Raw genomic sequence first — 20,544 nt, forward strand, 5'->3', positions numbered from 1 at the left:
CTGCTTCATACCGACCCAACCAGCATGTTTACTCTTGATCTGGTTTCAGTTACCACATGAGCTTGAACTGCAATTTCCATATGCAGACTTTGGAATGCCTTTTGATTCTGTCCAACCTGTCCTCATTTCTACCTTAGTTTGTGTGCCTGCATATTGTGGCGTTTCTTATTGGGGCATTAGCAGTGCGGTCTAGTGGAATCCAATGGCATAATGCAGTGCATAGTTGCAGTACTTGCGCATTAACAGGTGGGGTAAAGCATACTTTCTGTATGCTTCACTGGATGCGTCAGACCACAGGTATAACTTGTGATGTGACTTTTCACCTCCGTTGCAATCCGTTTTTTTTCAGGATATGAAATGCAACGCCCGACTGTGAAGATAGCCTAAGGCCCCTTTCACACATAATAGAATTAATTTGCGTTTTTGCAAATTCATATTCGTCACACATCTAATGCAAGTCAATGGCATCACATTAACTTTCGTTGTGTGATTTTTCACAGATTATTATTATTGATTTATAAAGCACCAACTGAAAATTTTCTGCTTACAAAATTCTAATGCCCGTTGCTTTATGCTTTTTTCGCAATGGACATGTAATTTGCTTATCAGTGCAAGCCAATCAGAGAAAACACTTGCACTTTTGAAATCAGATACATTTTTCATGTAAATTAACTTAAAGGGATACTGTAGGGGGGTCGGGGGAAAATGAGCTGAACTTACCCGGGGCTTCTAATGGTCCCCCGCAGACATCCTGTGCCCGCGCAGCCGCTCACCGATGCTCCGGCCCCGCCTCCGGTTCACTTCTGGAATTTCTGACTTTAAAGTCAGAAAACCACTGCGCCTGTGTTGCCGTGTCCTCGATCCCGCTGATGTAATCAAGAGCGCACAGCGCAGGCCCAGTATGGTCTGTGTCTGCGCAGTACACTCCTGGTGACATCAGCGGGAGCGAGGACACGGCAACGCAGGCGGAGTGGTTTTCTGACTTTAAAGTCAGAAATTCCAGAAGTGAACCGGAGGCGGGGCCGGAGCATTGGGGAGTGGCTGCGCCAACACAGGATGTCTGCAGGGGACCATTAGAAGCCCCGGGTAAGTTCAGCTCATTTTCCCCCGACCCCCCTACAGTATCCCTTTAATTGATATGCATAAATTCACATTCTGAACATGTGCATAAAAAATGTGCACAAATAAAAGATTTGAAACCGAAATGCTGCCAACCCAATGCTGCTATCCTGGGGGGTGGAAATCAGTTAGGCCACGTAATGCCGCTATCTTGGGGGAGGGACCACCTAATTCATTCAGGTGGGGGGATGCCACCCAATATTACCACATGGGAACCAAATGGTCCCAATTTTTTTTTATTTTGGGGCGGGGAGTGCACTTGCCACCTAATACTGCTATATATACAGGGGGATTACAGAGTCAGGGGGGCTTCATGTGAAGTTTTGCCCAGGTCCCCATTTTATGTAGTACTGGTCCTGCAGAGAGGGCCCATGCCAACCACTGGTAGCAGAATCAACACTGGCCGTGTTAAGGTCCCTTCCATACGGTGCCCCAAGCTCCAGACCACCCTCTGTGGCGACAGCTCACCTGTTGATTGATTGATTGATTGTTTGTTTATCAGTGCCAGCAGAAAAAACAGCCCCATCACCATTTGTCATTATCAGCATCACTCAGAGGTGATTAGGAAGATTTCCTTACCCCAGGGCCCTGGGAGGCCTCACACTCCTTTAATGTGGCTCTGGGTGGTGGTCCCCTAACCTAATGAGTAAGGTGGTTTTATATGTGAATAGGGCTCTGGGGAAGTTGGGAGAATGTATAGTAAGGGGCATATAATGGGAGTGGAATAAAGGATATACACTGCAATGTAAGTGGGCCCTGGGAGCAGTGGGCGATGCATAGTGTGAACATAGTGAGAGTAGAAGGATGCATGGTGTGAATAGCTTGTTAAAAATGAGTAAAAATACATAATATGAATGGGAGTGGGATGATTTGGGGGGTGGGGGGTGTGTGACTTGTGCGAGTAGAACAATGTAAATGTTACGGCCACAACCCAAAGTCTGGTCACTTTGAGTTCTGGCTTGGCAATATGTGAGGTGGCTGGGCTACTGTGGCAGCAATATCTGCATCTTTTTTTCACCCGACTCCAGCTCCTCCACTCATCTGTCTGCAGGGAGGAAATATACAGGGCAGCCCTTCCAGTGTGCCTGCACTCTCTCCCTCCCTGCTGTGTGTGTGGTGTCTCTATGGACTTTTATGTTTTGCCAGTATTTGCTGAAATAACACAGGCTGCAATGAAAGGCAAAGACCCCACACACAGCAGGGAGGGAGAGAGTGCAGGCACAGACTGCCCTGTATATTTTCCCTCTGCAGACATATACGCAGCCACTTCAGGTATTGGCTGGCCAGATCCTGAAGTGGCTAACTTCGGGATCTGTCCATAACAAATATTAAATCATTATTTCAGTCTCCCAAATTCCAAATAATAAGTGATGCAGAATGTTTTGTTCATTGCACATTTGTATTTTTTGCAACTATAGTCAATTATGCTAATTATAAGCTGATGCTAATGTTCTACTACATTTTTCAAATTTATGCAGCTTAGAAATGGAGGAATAAAATGCATCACCTCCTACAACTGACTGGTCCATTTCCAAGCTGTGTACAGTTGCACAACATTAGCACACATTGCATCATTTCACAATTATTAGCATTTCATTGATCATCTCTATATGGCAGACTGCATCCAGTAGCTTCTTATTGCCAGGAGAGTGAGAATTCCTTCCCCAGTACAAAGCAGATCACTTGACCTAGTGTACCTCCTTCCCACTGCTAAGAACTGCTTGTGGCCCAACATTGTATTTTTTTTTTTTATAAAAGCCGTGTGTACCTCTTATCGCCCTGCTTTGCAATAAGCCATTTCGCATTGCCTTTTAAATGTAATAATTTGCTTTTTTAATAAGTGTGGGGAAGGTGCAGGAAGTTTTAGAGCTGTAGTGTTTCACTGCAAGCCATGTTAAACTCTTTTAGCAGCACAGAGGGGCAGTGGACTGAGTCAGCTCTGTGTTCACAGTGAAAGACTGGCTGGTGCCTCTCCCAGGCTACCATATATGCGTGATGATGGGAAGGGGGAGGAGTTTGTACAATTCACAGACTGCCATTTAGGGCCGGTTCACACTAGGGCTAAAATCGCATGTGTAAATGGATCCTATGCATAGGTTCAATTCACAATTGCCACTTAAAGTGAACCAGAGACGAAGCACCCTCATGTATTTTACCAAATATATCAGTGGGAACATTAGAGAAACCACCTACCCTGCTCTCTGTTTCATCCTTCACTGCTTAGCCTGCTTGTTATCAGCCCTGATTAAATCCAACTGAGCATTCAGTCTGGCTTTGCTCAGGAATCATAGCTGAGTTTGTCTTCTCTGATGTCTTTTCTAGCCCAAGCCTGCCCCCTTCTGGCTCTGCTTTCCTGTTCTGTATTTGCAGCCTCACAGAGAGCTGTGGTGAGATGCTAATGTAATGGGATATTCAAAAACTTTTTTTTAATCTATATTTGTTAGTCATAAGAGGTTTTTAGAAATGGTGATTTCAATTTGCACACAGCCCACTAAATAATATGCTTTTCTGATTAACTGTGTTTTGCATGGAGTTTTAGTAATAAAAAAAAAAAAAAAAGAAACGGCACACCAGAGCGGAAATACCAGGTATAGGATTTATTTTGTAAAATCTATTGGGGGATGTTTATTTTGTGCTAAAAAACATTCATCTCTGGTTTCCTTTAAAATACAGCAGGAGAGCACACGTTCCCCACAGGTACAATTTTTACAGGCACATCAGAGTCTGTGGATGCCAACATAATCAGTGCAAGTCTGTGGGAATGGGCAATGTCCGTTCTCACTAGGCTGTTATTACTTTCTTTTCCAGCTCTACACACCTGCTTTCTGTGTCTTTTGCCACCATTCAGCTCCTCTGCCGCTGCTAGGCCTGGAACCCACTGAAACCAGCAAACGCGAAACGCAACCGCTAGCGTTTTGTCTGAGGAGTTTGCAAGCGGATTCATGTGCGTTTTCGGGCGCATTTTGCAACATTGTATTTTTTTGCTCAGCGGTTGCGTTGCGTTTTTATCCTGATTGGTCCTGTGAAGTATTTTTCATTTTGTTACAGTAAGCTGAACCGCAAAACGCTAGCAAAACCGCTCAGTTTAGGTTTTGCTGAGTGTTTCCGCTAGCGTTTCAATACTTTACATTGAAGCGCTAACGCTCCCAAAATGCTGCACGTCCTGCGTTTGCGTTTCTGGGAAACGCAAACGCTCCTGTGGAATTTGCCCCATCCATTAACATTGGCCCAGCGTTTTGGCAAAGTGCTCGCGTATCGCAACGCTGCCAAAAGCGCTCCTGTGGGTTCCAGCCCCTACTGGCACCACTGCTGGGCTTGGGGAACAAATGCCGATAAAAATTAATCAGTCCCAGCAGAAACATAGGTCTCCCACTGGATTGCAATAGACCAATGGGAGTCCACCCTAGCACCAATGGAAATCCTCCCTTGCTTAGGTTATCTTAGTAAATCAACACCACAGCAAGTCCACATACTGGAAACAAATCCTGCCTAAGAATTATATTCATGTATTATATTTAATAAGCCAAATCAAAATAAATAAATATATTGCAGCAGTTGCAGGGAGAGAGGTCAGGTAAACAGATAGATAGCATGTTTGATATGTCCTAGATTACTGTCCTCTCCACTGCCATTTTAGCAAATAAACTCCAGGATTTTCTGTATTCTCTGAGATAGGTGCTTGTTTTGCTGCATTGCAACAGATTGCCAAAACTGACAGTTGATGGATCCTCGGTTATTAATTGGCTCCGTTCAGTCAGTCTGGAATGGATCTGTTCACACAGCTGGTCTGAAATCTGTTCTTCTGGACAGAGGACGAGTTTCTCACAAACGCCTGTGGTGGAAACATATCTGCTTCAGACACAAAACACCATCAGAACAGACACTGCACTGTCTGTTCCCAACAGGCCCTTTGTAATCTGGCTCAATGTAAACCAATCCTTATTTTGTCAGGCCAAGGAGTCCTGCTCTGGGAGCTCATTTCTGTGGTGGACTGATCAAGAGGTATTAAGATTTTGTGCTGGCAAATACTGCGGCTTATTTCTGTTGTTGTAAGAAAAACATAAGATTTGCACCCAGTCAAGGGGATTTTCAGTCACCGATTTAGTGGTAATTTTTTGTGTGTGTTTATATTGTAGTTTCTTTTTTTCCCTATACATAGTGTAAACGTTGCATAACAAACTGTAGAGTACCAATAAAGTTTTGGTGTATGCCTCCAGACTTGCTTCACGCTATGCCTGACTGAGCAGGCAAAGGCAACCGATACCAATCCCCGTTTTTTAGTAATGCTTATCCTGTGAGACCTTTGAAAAGAGCAGGTCAAGCAGGCCTGCAAATGCCTTTTAGTAAAAAACAACTATCCCAGTTTTCTCCAATAGCAGGCAGAGTTATTAAATAAAAAGTTTAGAAAAAAAAAGGGATGCAAATTATTATATATATTTTTTAATTCGGTAGTTAGAAAAGGAATGGAAAAAAAACCCTGTCTTTTACAAACATTTGAAAATTAAAAACTGAATGAGTACAGAATTGTCTCTTGAATTATTTAAACACAGCATTCATGTTCATAGCGTCCTACATTCAGCAGACGTAGGCTTTTTGTGACTGGACCTTTTTTTTTTAATTTTGTTACAAGTTAGCGAAGTCTAATACAAAAATAGCCTGTGACGGGGCAGCATTCTTCTTGTATTCAAAGGTAAAATTTGGCTGCTAACCAACACGCTAATGCAGCCAACATTGTTACGTTGTGTAGTGCAAGGTCTTGGTTAAGCAATGGGACAAAACCCGAATTAAGAATGGGGCAGCGCAATTCAAGTGTTTCGATAACATACTGTGCTTTTCTGGCGAACGATGACTATTATCCTCTCATTCAATTTCTAACGTTTCAACAGAAGTCGACTGTCTCCCAGAGAACATGAAAGACAGAACAGAAACAGGGCTCCCAGCTGGTGCTCAACAGGCTGGGGCAAATCCTTTGTATCACCCCATTTGTCCATGCATCTTCCCCTAAGCACCATTGATTCTCACAGTGGAAGCTGCATTGATGTTCATTTTCCTAAACTTGCAGGCAGTTACTCAAAGGAGAACAACCCAAACGGAGAATTCAAATGTGAACCAGGTATAAGTCATTTGTCCCTTAAACTGTCCAGCTGCTCTTGATATTCTGTGAAGAGTCGCTGAAAGCGAAGATTCTGTCCAATAAGCGGGAGAAGTTCCTTTAGCAGCTCTCTTTTTCGATAACCCTGCATAGGAAAAAAAATGCAGTTCCTGGTTAAACATAGTCACTGCTGAACTCCAGCCACAACACAATATGAGGGTTTGAAAGGTCACCAGCCACAATATTTATAATCCTTTTAGCTCGGTCCGGGGTTGAACAATTATAATACATGAAAGATATATTAACACAACATCTTATACTCAAGTAAAAAAAAGTGCAAGTATTAAGCTAAAATTGTTTTCAGGGTGGATATAGTACACTATATGCCCGTTTCCTAACAGTGGGTATCAGCTACTGGTTTGGATAAATCCCAAGTTAAAGTTTCTCTATTACTTTTTCTACAATAAAGTGCATATATGTCAAAATGCTTGTGCAGAAATCTAGCTTCTTTCATAGACTGGTCAATCCCCTGCAATTCCTGTGTCTTGAAGTCTGGGTCACTGTGACGCTAACATCGCAGATGCAGAAATGACGTAATAAGCGCATTCTCCCAGGATGCACTGACGTTCGCCACGCGTTCACATACTTGCCGTTTTGCATCTGCTGCGTTTGTGTCACCACCAGTCAGCTGCTCGTCCTGAAAACAATCACAGCCTGGCAGAAGCATGGGGGCTCCATGTTGGATTCACATGCAGTCCAATCCGTGCGTGCTGCATTCCGATAAATAGTATAAACGCCTCCTATTAATAACATAGGATGGGTTCTCTGTCTTTTTGTGTTCCGGAAAATATGTGTTGGGTTGTTGTTTTTTATTGCTGTGTGTACAGGTCCTAAAAGTTGGCTCTTCATTAAAATGTTAAAGTGCACCTGAAGTGAAAGGGGTAAGGTGGCTGCCATGTTTATGTCCTTTTAAACAATATCAGTTGCCTGGCAGCCCTGCTGACCTTTTTTGCTGGAGTAGTATCTGAATCACACACCTGAAACAAATGCACTATGTAGTGTGGAACTGGGCATTAGGTCTGCAATTATACTAATCCAATCACACTTTAGTCAGACACACATGATCAGCATGTTTGTCCAGGGACTATGGCTAAAGGTATCAGCAGGACAGCTAGGTAATTTCTATTGTTTAAAATTAAACAAAACATGTCAGCCTCCATGTCCCTCTTCTACTTCAGACTCACTTTAAATTAAATCTGTAGTACTACAAAAAAAAAAAAAAAAATTAATAATAATAATAATATGGAGAGAAGGCTCTGAATTCTATTGGGCCTTCCCTATCCCCTCTCTGTGTTCTCATTCCCCTGCTGACCTCCGGTGAAGTTACGATGCCACTGGGAGCCCTTGGAAAGCTTTGGCAACACTCGTGTCCCTAAGTGCTCCCGAAAACAGACAGTTCCGTCCATCCAGAGACACGAGCGATTCCGAAACCTTCTGAGGGTCCCCAAAGGCGTATTCGACCAGTTGGTCGAATAAATACAACATGGGTGACAGATGTAGAACAAGAGCAAGGTCCGAGAAGCGTCAGGAAATGATCAATAAGATCCAGAGCCAAGTATTGTGAGCAGGTAGGGAAAGGATACTGGTGGCTGAATCAGTTAATTAGCTACATTACCAGGTAGACAGGTAGAAAAATTAAAGAAAAATTAAATATATTGGGAAAAAAATATTTACACTAGAAGGTGCCCAAAAGGCCTGATTTCCATCTATTATGACTTTTTTGCTGGCTTGTTGAACCCAGGTTGGCCACCGTTTTGTGGTAGCTGGGAGAGAGACTTGGAGAGAGACCTCTCACAAAAATGGTGCAACGTGGCAAAAAGTGAGTATAATTCACAATACAAGCTTACTATTAATACAATACAAACTGTTAACAAGATGGTATATGACGCCACAAAGAATAACCACCCTGACGTTCTATTAACCTCCTGAGCGGTCTGGACGAGCTCAGCTCGTCCATCACCGCCGGAGGCTGCCGCTCAGGCCCTGCTGGGCCGATTTTTATCAAATAAAGTGCAGCACACGCAGCCGGCACTTTGCCAGCCGCGTGTGCTGCCTGATCGCCGCCGCTCTGCGGCGATTCGCCGCGAGCAGCGGCGAAAGAGGGCCTCCCTAGCCGCCTGAGCCCTGCGCAGCCGGAACAAAAAGTTCCGGCCAGCGCTAAGGGCTGGATCGGAGGCGGCTGACGTCAGGACGTCGGCTGACGTCGATGACGTCACTCCGCTCGTCGCTATGGCGACGATATAAGCAAAACAAGGAAGGCCGCTCATTGCGGCCTTCCTTGTTTATTCTGGGCGCCGGAGGCGATCGGAAGATCGCCTCCGGAGCGCCCTCTAGTGGGCTTTCATGCAGCCAACTTTCAGTTGGCTGCATGAAATAGTTTTTTTTTTATTTAAAAAAAACCCTCCCGCAGCCACCCTGGCGATTTAATCAGAACGCCAGGGTGGTTAAATGCGCCAGGGTGGATGCGCAGCACTATTTTTTGATTTTTTTCCCCCTATCATGTAGCTAGCCTAGCACTAGCTACATGATTCCCCCCTCCCTGCGGCGTCCGCCCAGCCCCTCCGATCGCCGCCGCGCCCTCTTCCCATAAGGAAATCCCGTTCTGAACGGGATTTCCTTTAGGGCTTCCCCGTCGCCATGGCGACGATCGTGATGACGTCATCGACGACCTGTAGTCATCGGGAGTCCCAATCCACCCCTCAGCGCTGCCTGGCACTGGGGTCTGGGGGGCCCTCTAACGCGGCGGGTAGCGGCGCATCAGCGGCGGCGATCAAGGTAGGCACACAGCAAGCAAAGTGCTAGCTGCGTGTATTAAGAAAAAAAAAATTTATGAAAATCGGCCCACCAGGGACTGAGCGGCGCCCTCCGGCGGTAATGGACGAGCTGAGCTCGTCCATACCGCTAAGGAGGTTAAACAAAATTTCTTAAAATAGCGATAAGTGTGGAAGATTTAATAAGTAAATAGGGGATGAAGTTCATATATGGTGGGGTTGTCCAAGGATCCAAGAATTTTGGGAAAAGATAGAACTCTTCGTGAGAGGTAGAACTGTAATAAATGAAGAGAGTTAGAGGAAAAGAATATTTACAGCTGAAGGGGTGATTCTTGGTATGTCAGAGGTGGAAGATGATAGAGATACTAGATTCTTAAAAGAAATGGGAACCCTAGTTACAAAGGCTCTTATCACCAAATATTGGAAAGGCAGTCAGATTCCCACTTTGGAGGAATGGTGTAATTATATGAATAATACATTGAGAATACAGGAAGGAGGGGTGTGTTAGGAGAGGGAGTTAGAGTGAAGGAATTAAGAGAGACCTGGGAAAAATTATTGTATGAATGGAGAAACAACAGAGAATAGAGCCTGAATAAATGTAGGCAGTTTAATTACGCTAACCCTTATAATACGTTAAAATTTTAATCAGATGATGGGGAAAAGGAGAAAAAAATGGAAAAGAAAAAATAAGGTTTTGAGCCCAAGATTCATTCTCCCAGCCTCTATGCGACATAGGAGGTGGGTGACATTGTGGGTAGCGGGTTCATTACGGTGGTGTGGTTTGAGGTGGCATGGTACTACATGTGAAGTGTTCTGGGAGTCCCCGTTTCCAATGGGGTGGGGGAGGTAGGAGAGTGTTTGGACGAGATGGGTTGATTGATTGGATGGACGGATGTTAGCAGAATTGGTTAAGATGGATGAAGTGGTAGGGGAGTGCTTTGGATGAGATGGGTTGATTGATTGGATGGACGGGTGTTAGCAGGGTGGGTTAAGATGGATGAAGTTTTTATTTGCATGAGACTGAGTCTCACGGGAAGGATACATAGGTACTTGTGTGACCAACTGCACAATTTCAGAACAATGTAAGGGTTTGTGCACGGTGATCTTCCCCACCCGAGCTTCTTTCCCACCTCCAATTGGGGGCAATAATTTGGTTCTTTATGATAGAGGAGCTGACGGGGGAGGGGGAGGAAGATTGCATTTCACATGTGTGCCACGTTCTAATTCACTTTGTGGATGAGTTTGTGGCGAATCTGGGTGGGGAATGGAATGGCGTACGGGCCAAGGGGGGGGGGGGGGGGGGATGTAGGTGGAGTGCGGAAAGCACAATGCATAAACTGTATGTAGATTAGTTATACCACTTAATTGTATTGTATGTATTGGGTCTGGTTTTCCTATTTTGTTTATGAAAGCCTTGAATATAAGAGTTAACAAAAATAAAAAGGAAACCGAACAATGATGCGAATTACACCCAATGATGGGAGTGCTTCAATGAAGCTAAAATTTGTCATGGGTATTGTACCGTGGGTACGCGGAGTTTGGGGAAAAAATAAAATAAATAAGATTCAGAGCCTTTCCTCTCCATAGGTAAGCACTAGCAGACAACTTTTTTCATCACTTAAGTTTTACCTTAACCTTTAGTTCAGATATCTAGTCAGAAAAACATTTGATTAAAAGGAATTGTGCCCATATTCTGGGTGTGAGATATTTACTCACCAGAATTCTAGATTCCCACTGACTGTCGGACGATCGATGGACTGGACCCAGCAGTTCTTGACAAACCTCTCGCAACTTCTGCTCAAAACCTGCAGAATATCAGAATAAAAGAAACCTCAGAGATCACAACTGAATCATCTTATACAGTAAAATGATCACTATGTTGTATCTTAGTGAGCAATGTGGGGGTTGCAGAATACTTTAACAGAGATTATTTTTGACAGCCGCCTTTCCTCTCAGGAGAATGTTTTCAGTTCTTACCTTCATTAACAAGAAAGCGTGCATAGATGAGCAGCCAGTATCTGTACTCCTGGCTGGACTGTAGCATAAGAGCAGCTGCAATCTGGTTCTCCAAGTAAGCCGTGGTGGTGTCCTGCTGTACCTGATGAGGCATTGTGAAAAGACGAGCAGCCTGTCTGCCTGCACTACAATGGACAGGAAAAATCAAATCAGACAATCATCCAGAACAAGATGTGTTCAAGTAGTCTTTGTCTATAACAGGTATAATCATCTACAAATGGCCATCAACAGGCAGGTATCTCTCAGTGTCTGATAGGCTGAGTGACAAGGCCCATCATACAGAAATTCTCCAGCAAATTGGTGATCTCCTTGTTGCTGTCCTCTACTAAAACACACTACAGCTTTTATGTGTAAATGCAAGCCCCTCGCTGCCGGAGATCAGATTGCAAGAGGTGGCATTGCAGCAGGTTCTAGAGCTTCATTAATGTAACAAGATGGACTACCAACAAAATGTGAGAGATTTGGAATGTTCCCTTATGCTGGGGATACACGGGTCGACCGGCAGCTCGATTAGCCGCCGGATCGACCACAGCCGCGTCTGCGTGGATCGATTACCGCTCGCCCCTGCTGGCGCTTACTTATCAGCGCTCGATTCCCTGCCATTGTCCGCAGGCGGGAATCGGGCGGGAGTCGAGCGGCTTGATCGGGCCAGTTGAATATTATCGGCTGGCCGGATCAGCTGGTCGATACACGGTACAGAAACGTACCGTGTATCCCCAGAATTACTCAGAATGATCATCAAAGTTATCTTAGACCTGTTGCCAATAAATCAGACTGAGTGGCATTTTACTTTCCCAGCCAGTTAATTGCACTGGGTTCATACTGATGGGGTGGAAAATGCCACTGCACAACAGCTGCACTGGGACATGCATACAGCTAAGTATGTATATTGTCCTATGAATATGGAGACAGCTGAGTGGTTGACAAACTGGGTCACACACGTCAAGGCAGAGCCGATGTAGTGCTATGTGTATATAGATAGCGTAAAGGGATCTTGCAGTGAAAAAAATAAAAAATTAACGAAAGTAAATACATCCTGATGTCTGTGACTTTATTTATTGTATTTATAAAGGCACCAACATATTACGCAGCGCTGGACTTTACTTACAGTACTTAGTCAGTGCCAGTTACCTGATCTTCATTAGGATAGTGTAATGCCTGGTCATTCAGGGTTTGATCTGGATTCAGTGGTCATCCCCACCTACATTATGTCATCACACCTGACCCATCTCCCCCTCACCAGCCCATCCCTTCATACAGAGTCCCTTTACTAATGAGGCTTGAAATGCTTTAGGTTAATCTTACTTAGACGCTCGTCCTTGGATTATGGCTAGTGGTCCGGAGCACAGAGCGGCATCCTGTGAGGGCAAACAGTTCCTGTAATCTGCGCACTGCGCCAAGGAGTCTTGCCTATCTGATACCAGATTCCTGCAGAGAGAAAGATGAAATGATAAAACAGCGTGTCCCTGTGTTCAGCAGACAAACATTTTATCAACATTTCATATCATTAAAAGAAGATAATTTCACAGAGAAAATTACTAATTATATCCCATCATTCTGACCCTACTTATTATAAAAGTTATTGATAGGATATGCTTACACAAATTCAGTTGCATCTTCAAAGGTCAACTTACAAGTAAGATTTTATAGAGAAATCTTGCTCTCTGCAGCCAGAACACATATAACCTGTATGTTATAGAGTATCAAATCTGCATGAATCTTTGTAAAGTACCCAGTTTCAATGGATTTCCCCAATTTGGCCTATTCTTTTTTACATGTAGTGAACAACAAAGATCTATGTGATAATTATTTAGCACATGGGTGTCAAATTCAAATACAAAGTGGGCCGAATATGAACACTGGGACCAACTTCAATGTCTAGTAGCCACCTCCCTCCCTTATAAAAAGTTTCTTGGTGTCTAAAGGCCCCTCCCCTATACAGCTCCCTGGTGTCTAGAGGCCCTCTCCATCCCTCCCTTATATAGTTTTCTTATGTCTAGTAGCTCTCGCCCTTACCCTATACAGTACCCTGGTATATAGTGCCCCCTCCCTCCCCTATACAGTTCCTTGGTGTCTAATGTCCCCTCCCTCCCCTATACAGTTCCCTCCCCTATAGAAATCTATAGTATCTAGTGGTTCCACTCCTAACCCTACATTTTTCCCTGGTGTCTAGTGACCCGCCCATACAGTTTCCTGGTGTCTAGTGGCCCTTCTCCTTCCCCTATATTATATAATGTATTTACCTCAAATATAAGGCAGATTTATCAAAGCTTGTGGTAGGAAAATTGGAGCAAGACTTGTGCAAACATGGAACAGTTGCTCAGAGCAATTAATGAGAATCCTTAATCTGGGGAAATTGATTCTACTGTTGCTGCAGTTTTCCTGGCACATGTTATGCCGGTGCCACATTCTGTTTTATTTTTTGTTAATCTCTCCATTAGTCAGCATACTCAATACACTTGTACTGCTCAAGTTACTTTGAGGCCCCTTTTATACTAGCAGTTTAAACATGCGTTACCCTATTTTGCCGCAAAAGCAATGACCTTAACACTTATTGCGGTCCCTTGCAGTGCGCGGTCGTACAGATTTCTCTGACTAAGTGGAGTCACTGGCCCAGAAAAAGTATGCTGGTCAGATGTTCTCTAACAGATCAATGTTTTGCAGCATGTGTGCGAGTTAGACACCACTACAGCCAAAAAGGTCAACATGACAACAGAAACTGGCATCTTTATTAAAAAGAGAGACAATACAATTGTCAATCTTCATATTCCTAACAGGTTTCTTTTCCACAGCTCATTGATGCAAACAAAATGGCAGATATGGAATATTGTTATTTCATTTATGTATGATAACCATTCAGCGCCCATGATTCTCCCTGAATTTAATGACCGCACGTACATGTCCAGACACATCTGACTTACAGTGCTATTGTTGGTTGCTAGGCAACAGAAGCTAAGAATCCTACACCAAAACTTGGGCTTTATACACTGGAGAGATATCAAAGGCCTAATTAGCCCCCTGACGTCTCCATACAGAGCACCTAATTACAGGCAGGTCTGGCCCTAGCAACAGTACTCCAAAAAAGCCCCCAATACACACAACACAAACTCAGAAACAAAAACACTCAGTTAGGAGCCACATACACAAATAAAACTGACATTACACTACACAAGTTACACCATGCACATTTAGAAGCGTACGAGAGGAATTAGCGCAGGAGACGTGGGCACAGGATACAGCCTGTATGGCTTATCCTGCTCCTGCACAAATTCCCATCGATGTTAAATACTATCCCCCCCCCCCCTCCAGGCCGCCATGGATGGTGGGGAATGAAATAATTTGGCTTCCAGCAATTGCTGGAGGCCGAATTATAGTGTTTTATAAGTAACTTCAGCTTCGTCTTCTGACGGCGCTGAAGTTACTCACTGCTGCGCCCAAGTCTCCTGCGCTGGAATGAAAGTGTTCGCATTTAGAAAGATTGTTGAAGTTTATAAATGTGCTAGATTTGATGTTTACTGGGAGACCCAGAGCATTAGGTGTAAGGGTTCATTCAAACTATGAGGCACTGCACATGGTCCATAGACTTTCAAATTACCATTCACAGTACAGCGGTGTATTCCCATGCGCTGTAATGTAACCCAGCTGGCAGGATGTTATTGCATGATGCACGTTTTCCAGTCGAGTTCTATTGTGTTGCGACCTTCAACGTCTGCACTTAAAAACACTGCAACACGCATGCTTGTGTGTTGGGAACACATGCACAAAAAAAACGTGTTTGTGCATGCAATGTATGGTGTGAATGAGACCTAAGCTACCACGAGACTAGCCACTAAGAAATGAAAATAAAGATTGCTCCTCCCCCAGAGATACGGATATACCCTACTGGTAGAAAGTGCAGCCTTTTGGACTTAGTGTCCAAGGAGGATAGATGCAGTATACCACCAGGTCTGCATGTTAAGAATTTTTTTTTTATTTTTTTTAAAGTGTGCCATCTATCAGCAGGAGCTGCAATAGTATCCAGGTACTCCTCGGCTAGCCATGATTTTAATGTATGGATTTGTGTACACAAACCATGATGCACTGCAAATATGACATGAGAATGCACTGCATTGATATTGCCTTTGTACTCCATTAATAGTTCTCCATATGCAGCAGATTACAGTATAATGCTGTGTACCCAGCTCTTGTGTAAACCGTCAGTGTTTCTAGCCCCTATTTGGAAGTTAAGACTTCCAATAAAAATATATGGTACCAACATTTACTAAACACACAAAGCTTGGAGATTTTAAAGGAGGACAAGGATGCTGAGATGTACATGTACTCTTTTTCTCAGTCAAGCCATATCTCAGCATCTACTAAGAATTAAAGCTCTAGCTGACCCTACAAATGCCAAAAATATAACAAAAAAGGGGGCAAGCTGGGTAGATCCACTTGTCTGTGTGAGCGGGTGATCTAGTTTTATCTCATAGGATAACCCATTGTTTCTAACTGCAGTGTTGGATTATCAATCTGGTGCATAATTATACCACAAGAACTCTTGAGACATGAGGCTGTAATAAAACAGATGTATGATCATGAATGTATTAATTTACAGCTTGCCATCTTACCAAGCGGAGAGTGAAGGGTTAAAGCAATATGCTTTGCCATTGGACAAGCCCAGTACAGGTACACCTCTCTGCGTAAGCAACGTCTGTGTAACTGTCATATCGTTTCCTGAAAGCAAATTGTACAATAAAGACCATGTTTAGTCAAATGAGTTCCTACGAAAGGGTGGCTCCATCACAAATATTACATCTTTATTATCAAGTTGTCATTGTTTTTAAGTAGTATCAATAACTTTAAGTATTATTAATTAGATACAGTTTACAAAAAGGTACGTCATATAATGTAAAGCAAAAGAAAAGCCAACGATGAGGACAAGAGCACTTGGCAGATCAGGTTTATAAACTAGGAATAGAGATCTCATGTCTTGAATCTTCAAACAATGATTCTCAACCTGCCAGCTCACAGTCAGAACTGAAATTCTAGCTTTGAGCAGTTTGCTAAAATAAACTAGTTCACAATCAGGTGATGAAATTATGTACCTGATAATATGGGCTGTAAAGACTCATCCTTCACAACAACTGTTTGACTCTGGACATCCCTGAAAAGAGAGAAGAAAATTAAACCATCCATTTAAATTTCACAACAAATCCACCAAAAATTGAAACAAGTATTGACCATCACTGCAGCCTTAAAAGAACTTAAAGAGGAACGCCAGTGAAAATAATGTAATGTAATGTAAAAAGTGCTTCATTTTTACAATAATTATGTATAAATGATTTAGTCAGTATTTGCCCATTGTAAAATCTTTTAAATCCCAGATTTGCATTCTGACATTACATAATGACATTTTTACTGTTGGCAGGTGATGTAGCTGCTGCATGCTTTTTTGGCATTTGGAAACAGCTGTAAACAGCTATTTCCTACAATGCAACAAGGTTCACAGACAGGAAACTGCCAGGAGTACCACGGTCCTCAGAGCTTCTTGTGGGAGGGGTTTCACCACAATATCAGTCATACAGCACCCCCTGACCGTCTGTTTGTAAAAATGAATAGATTTCTCATGTAAAAGGGGGTATCAGCTACTGATTGGGATAAAGTTCAATTCTTGGTCGGAGTTTCTGCTTAAAGGGAACCTTAAAGGAGTCATCAGGGGGAAAAGGATAAAAGAAGTGGTACTTACCGGGGGCTTCCTCCAGCCCCAAGCTCCCAGCATGTCCCTTGCCGCAGCTCTCCCTGCAGCCGTTCGCCGCAGGTTCGTCCCGGTCCCCGGCGATGACGTCAGAGCGACCTCCAGGTCGGCCTGTACTGCGCCTGCGCGAGCGGCGCTGCGGCAAGGGACATGCTGGGAGCTTGGGGCTGGAGGAAGCCCCCGGTAAGTACCACTTATTTTACCTTTAGTCATAAGGGGAAAAAGGATAAAATAAGTGGTACTTACCGGGGGCTTCCTCCAGCCCCAAGCTCCCAGCATGTCCCTTGCCGCAGTACAGGCTGACCTGGAGGTCGCTCTGACGTCATCGCCGGGGACCGGGACGGACCTGCGGCGAACGGCTGCAGGGAGAGCTGCGGCAAGGGACATGCTGGGAGCTTGGGGCTGGAGGAAGCCCCCGGTAAGTACCACTTATTTTATCCTTTTTCCCCGATGACTCCTTTAACCACTTGAGGACCGTAGGCTTTACCCCCCTTAAGGACCAGACCCTTTTTTTCCCATTCAGACCACTGCAGCTTTCACGGTTTATTGCTCGCACATACAACCTACCACCTAATTGAATTTTGGCTCCTTTTCTTGTCACTAATAAAGCTTTCTTTTGGTGCTATTTGATTGCTGCTGCGATTTTTACTTTTTATTATATTCATCAAAAAAGACATGAATTTTGTCAAAAAAATGATTTTTTTTTTACTTTCTGTGCTGACAATTTTCAAATAAAGTAAAATTTCTGTATACATGCAGCACGAAAAAATGTGGACAAACATGTTTTTAATAAAAAAAAAAAAAAAAAAAAAAAAAACATTCAGCCTATATTGATTGGTTTGGGTAAAAGTTATAGCGTTTACAAACTATGGTGCAAAAAGTGAATTTTCCCATTTTGAAGCATCTATGACTTTTCTGACCACCTGTCATGTTTCATGAGGGGCTAGAATTCACGGATAGTATAAATACCCCCCAAATGAGCCCATTTTGGAAAGAAGACATCCCAAAGTATTCACTGAGAGGAATGGTGAGTTCATAGATTTTATTTTTTGTCACAAGTTAGCGGAAAATGACACTTTGTGACAAAAAAGAAAAAAAAAAAAGTTTCCATTTCTGCTAACTTGCGACAAAAAAAAAAATGAAATCTGCCACGGACTCACTATGCTCCTCTCTGAATACCTTAAAGTGTCTACTTTCCAAAATGGGGTAATTTGTGGGGTGTGTTTACTGTCCTGGCATTTTGGGGGGTGCCTAATTGTAAGCACCCCTGTAAAGCCTAAAGGTGCTCATTGGACTTTGGGCCCCTTAGCGCAGTTAGGCTGCAAAAAAGTGCCACACATGTGGTATTACTCAGGAGAAGTAGTATAATGTGTTTTAGGGTGTATTTTTACACATACCCATGCTGGGTGGGAGAAATAGCTCTGTAAATGACAATTGTTTGATTTTTTTTTTTTACACACACAATTGTCCATTTACAGAGATATTTTTCCCACTCAGCATGGGTATGTGTAAAAATACACCCCAAAACACATTATACTACTTCTCCTGAGTACGGCGATATCACATGTGTGGCACTTTTTTGCACCCTAACTGCGCTAAGGGGCCCAAAGTCCAATGAGTACCTTTAGGATTTCACAGGTCATTTTTGTTTCAAGACTCCTCACGGTTTAGGGCCCCTACAATGCCAGGGCAGTATAGGAACCCCACTAATGACCCCATTTTAGAAAGAAGACACCCCAAGGTATTCCGTTAGGAGTATGGCGAGTTCATAGAAGATTTTATTTTTTTGTCACAAGTTAGCGGAAATTGATTTTAATTGTGTTTTTTTTTTTCACAAAGTGTCATTTTCCGCTAACTTGTGACAAAAAATAAAATCTTCTATGAACTCACCATACTCCTAACGGAATACCTTTGGGTGTCTTCTTTCTAGAATGGGGTCATTAGTGGGATTCCTATACTGCCCTGGCATTTTAGGGGCCCTAAACCGTGAGGAGTAGTCTTGAAACCAAATGCCGCAAAATTACCTGTGAAATCCTAAAGGTACTCATTGGACTTTGGGCCCCTTAGCGTACTTCGGGTGTAAAAAAGTGCCACACATGTGGTACCGTCGTACTCAGGAGAAGTAGTAGAATGTGTTTTGTGGTGTATTTTTACACATACCCATGCTGGGTGGGAGAAATATCTCTGTAAATGACAATTTTTTTTTTTTTTTTTTTTTTTTTTTTTACACACAATTTTCCATTTACAGAGAGATTTCTCCCACCCAGCATGGGTATGTGTAAAAATACACCCCAAAACACATTATACTACTTCTAAGAACGGCGATACCACGTGTGACACTTTTTTTGCAGCCTAGGTGCGCTAAGGGGCCCAACGTCCTATTCACAGGTCATTTTGAGGCATTTGTTTTCTAGACTACTCCTCACGGTTTAGGGCCCCTAAAATGCCAGGGCAGTATAGGAACCCCACAAGTGACCCCATTTTAGAAAGAAGACACCCCAAGGTATTCCGTTAGGAGTATGGTGAGTCCATAGAAGATTTTATTTTTTGTCACAAGTTAGTGAAAAATGACACTTTGTGAAAAAAAAACAAAAATCAATTTCTGCTAACTTTTGACAAAAAATAAAATCTTCTATGAACTCGTCATACACTTAACAGAATACCTTAGGGTGTCTTTTTTCTAAAATGGGGTCACTTGTGGGTTTCCTATACCGACCTGGCATTTTACGGGCCCAAAACCGTGAGTAGTCTGGAAACCAAATGTCTCAAAATGACTGTTCAGGGGTATAAGCATCTGCAAATTTTGATGACAGGTGGTCTATGAGGGGGCAAATTTTGTGGAACCGGTCATAAGCAGGGTGGCCTTTTAGATGACAGGTTGTATTGGGCCTGATCTGATGGATAGGAGTGCTAGGGGGGGTGACAGGAGGTGATTTATGGGTGTCTCAGGGGGTGGTTAGAGGGGAAAATAGATGCAATCAATGCACTGGGGAGGTGATCGAAAAGGGGTCTGAGGGGGATCTGAGGGTTTGGCCGAGTGAACAGGAGCCCACACGGGGCAAATTGGGGCCTGATCTGATGGGTAGGTGTGCTAGGGGGTGACAGGAGGTGATTGATGGGTGTCTCAAGGTGTGATTAAAGGGGGGAATAGATGCAAGCAATGCACTGGCGAGGTGATCAGGGCTGGTGTCTGAGGGCGTTCTGAGGGTGTGGGTGATTGAGTGACCTAGGGGCAGATAGGGGTCTAATCTGATGGGTAGCAGTGACAGGGGGTGATTGATGAGTAATTAGTGGGTGTTTAGGGTAGAGAACAGATGTAAACAATGCACTTGGGAGGTGATCTGACGTCGGATCTGCGGGCGATCTATTGGTGTGGGTGTGTGATCAGATTGCCCGCAAGGGGCAGGTTAGGGGCTAATTGATGGGTGGCAGTGACAGGGGGTGATTGATGGGTGATTGACAGGTGATCAGTGGGTTATTACAGGGGGGGGAATAGAGGCATACAGTACACGGGGGGGGGGGGTGATCAGGAGGGAGCAGGGGGCAGTTTAGGGGATAAAAAAAAATAGTGTCGACAGATAGTGACAGGGAGTAATTGATGGGTGATTAGGTGGGTGATTGGGTGCAAACAGGGGTCTGGGGGGTGGGAGGGGGGGGGGGTGTCTGAGGGGTGCTGTGGGCGATCAGGGGGCGGGGGGGGGGGGGGGAAATCAGCGTGCTTGGGTGCAGACTAGGGTGGCTGCAGCCTGCCC

The 20,544-nt window shown here is 43.8% G+C and overlaps 1 protein-coding gene across 2 annotated transcripts in view; it reads right to left on the reverse strand.

Moving 5' to 3' along the window:
* Positions 1-5,543: 5,543 nt before the first annotated feature.
* HIRA (histone cell cycle regulator) overlaps positions 5,544-20,544 on the reverse strand; it is a 54,381-nt gene continuing 39,380 nt past the window's right edge. For both annotated transcript variants that reach the window (XM_068243122.1, XM_068243115.1), the window contains 6 exons: positions 16,143-16,201; positions 15,666-15,771; positions 12,364-12,486; positions 11,020-11,183; positions 10,759-10,847; positions 5,544-6,356 (listed from right to left, as the gene is read on the reverse strand). In XM_068243122.1, the coding sequence (XP_068099223.1) occupies positions 6,240-6,356; positions 10,759-10,847; positions 11,020-11,183; positions 12,364-12,486; positions 15,666-15,771; positions 16,143-16,201 (658 nt within the window). In that variant the 3' untranslated portion in view covers positions 5,544-6,239. The remainder of the gene's footprint in view (positions 6,357-10,758; positions 10,848-11,019; positions 11,184-12,363; positions 12,487-15,665; positions 15,772-16,142; positions 16,202-20,544) is intronic.

Source organism: Hyperolius riggenbachi, chromosome 1 (genome assembly GCF_040937935.1).
Source record: "Hyperolius riggenbachi isolate aHypRig1 chromosome 1, aHypRig1.pri, whole genome shotgun sequence".
Lineage (NCBI taxonomy): Eukaryota > Metazoa > Chordata > Amphibia > Anura > Hyperoliidae > Hyperolius > Hyperolius riggenbachi.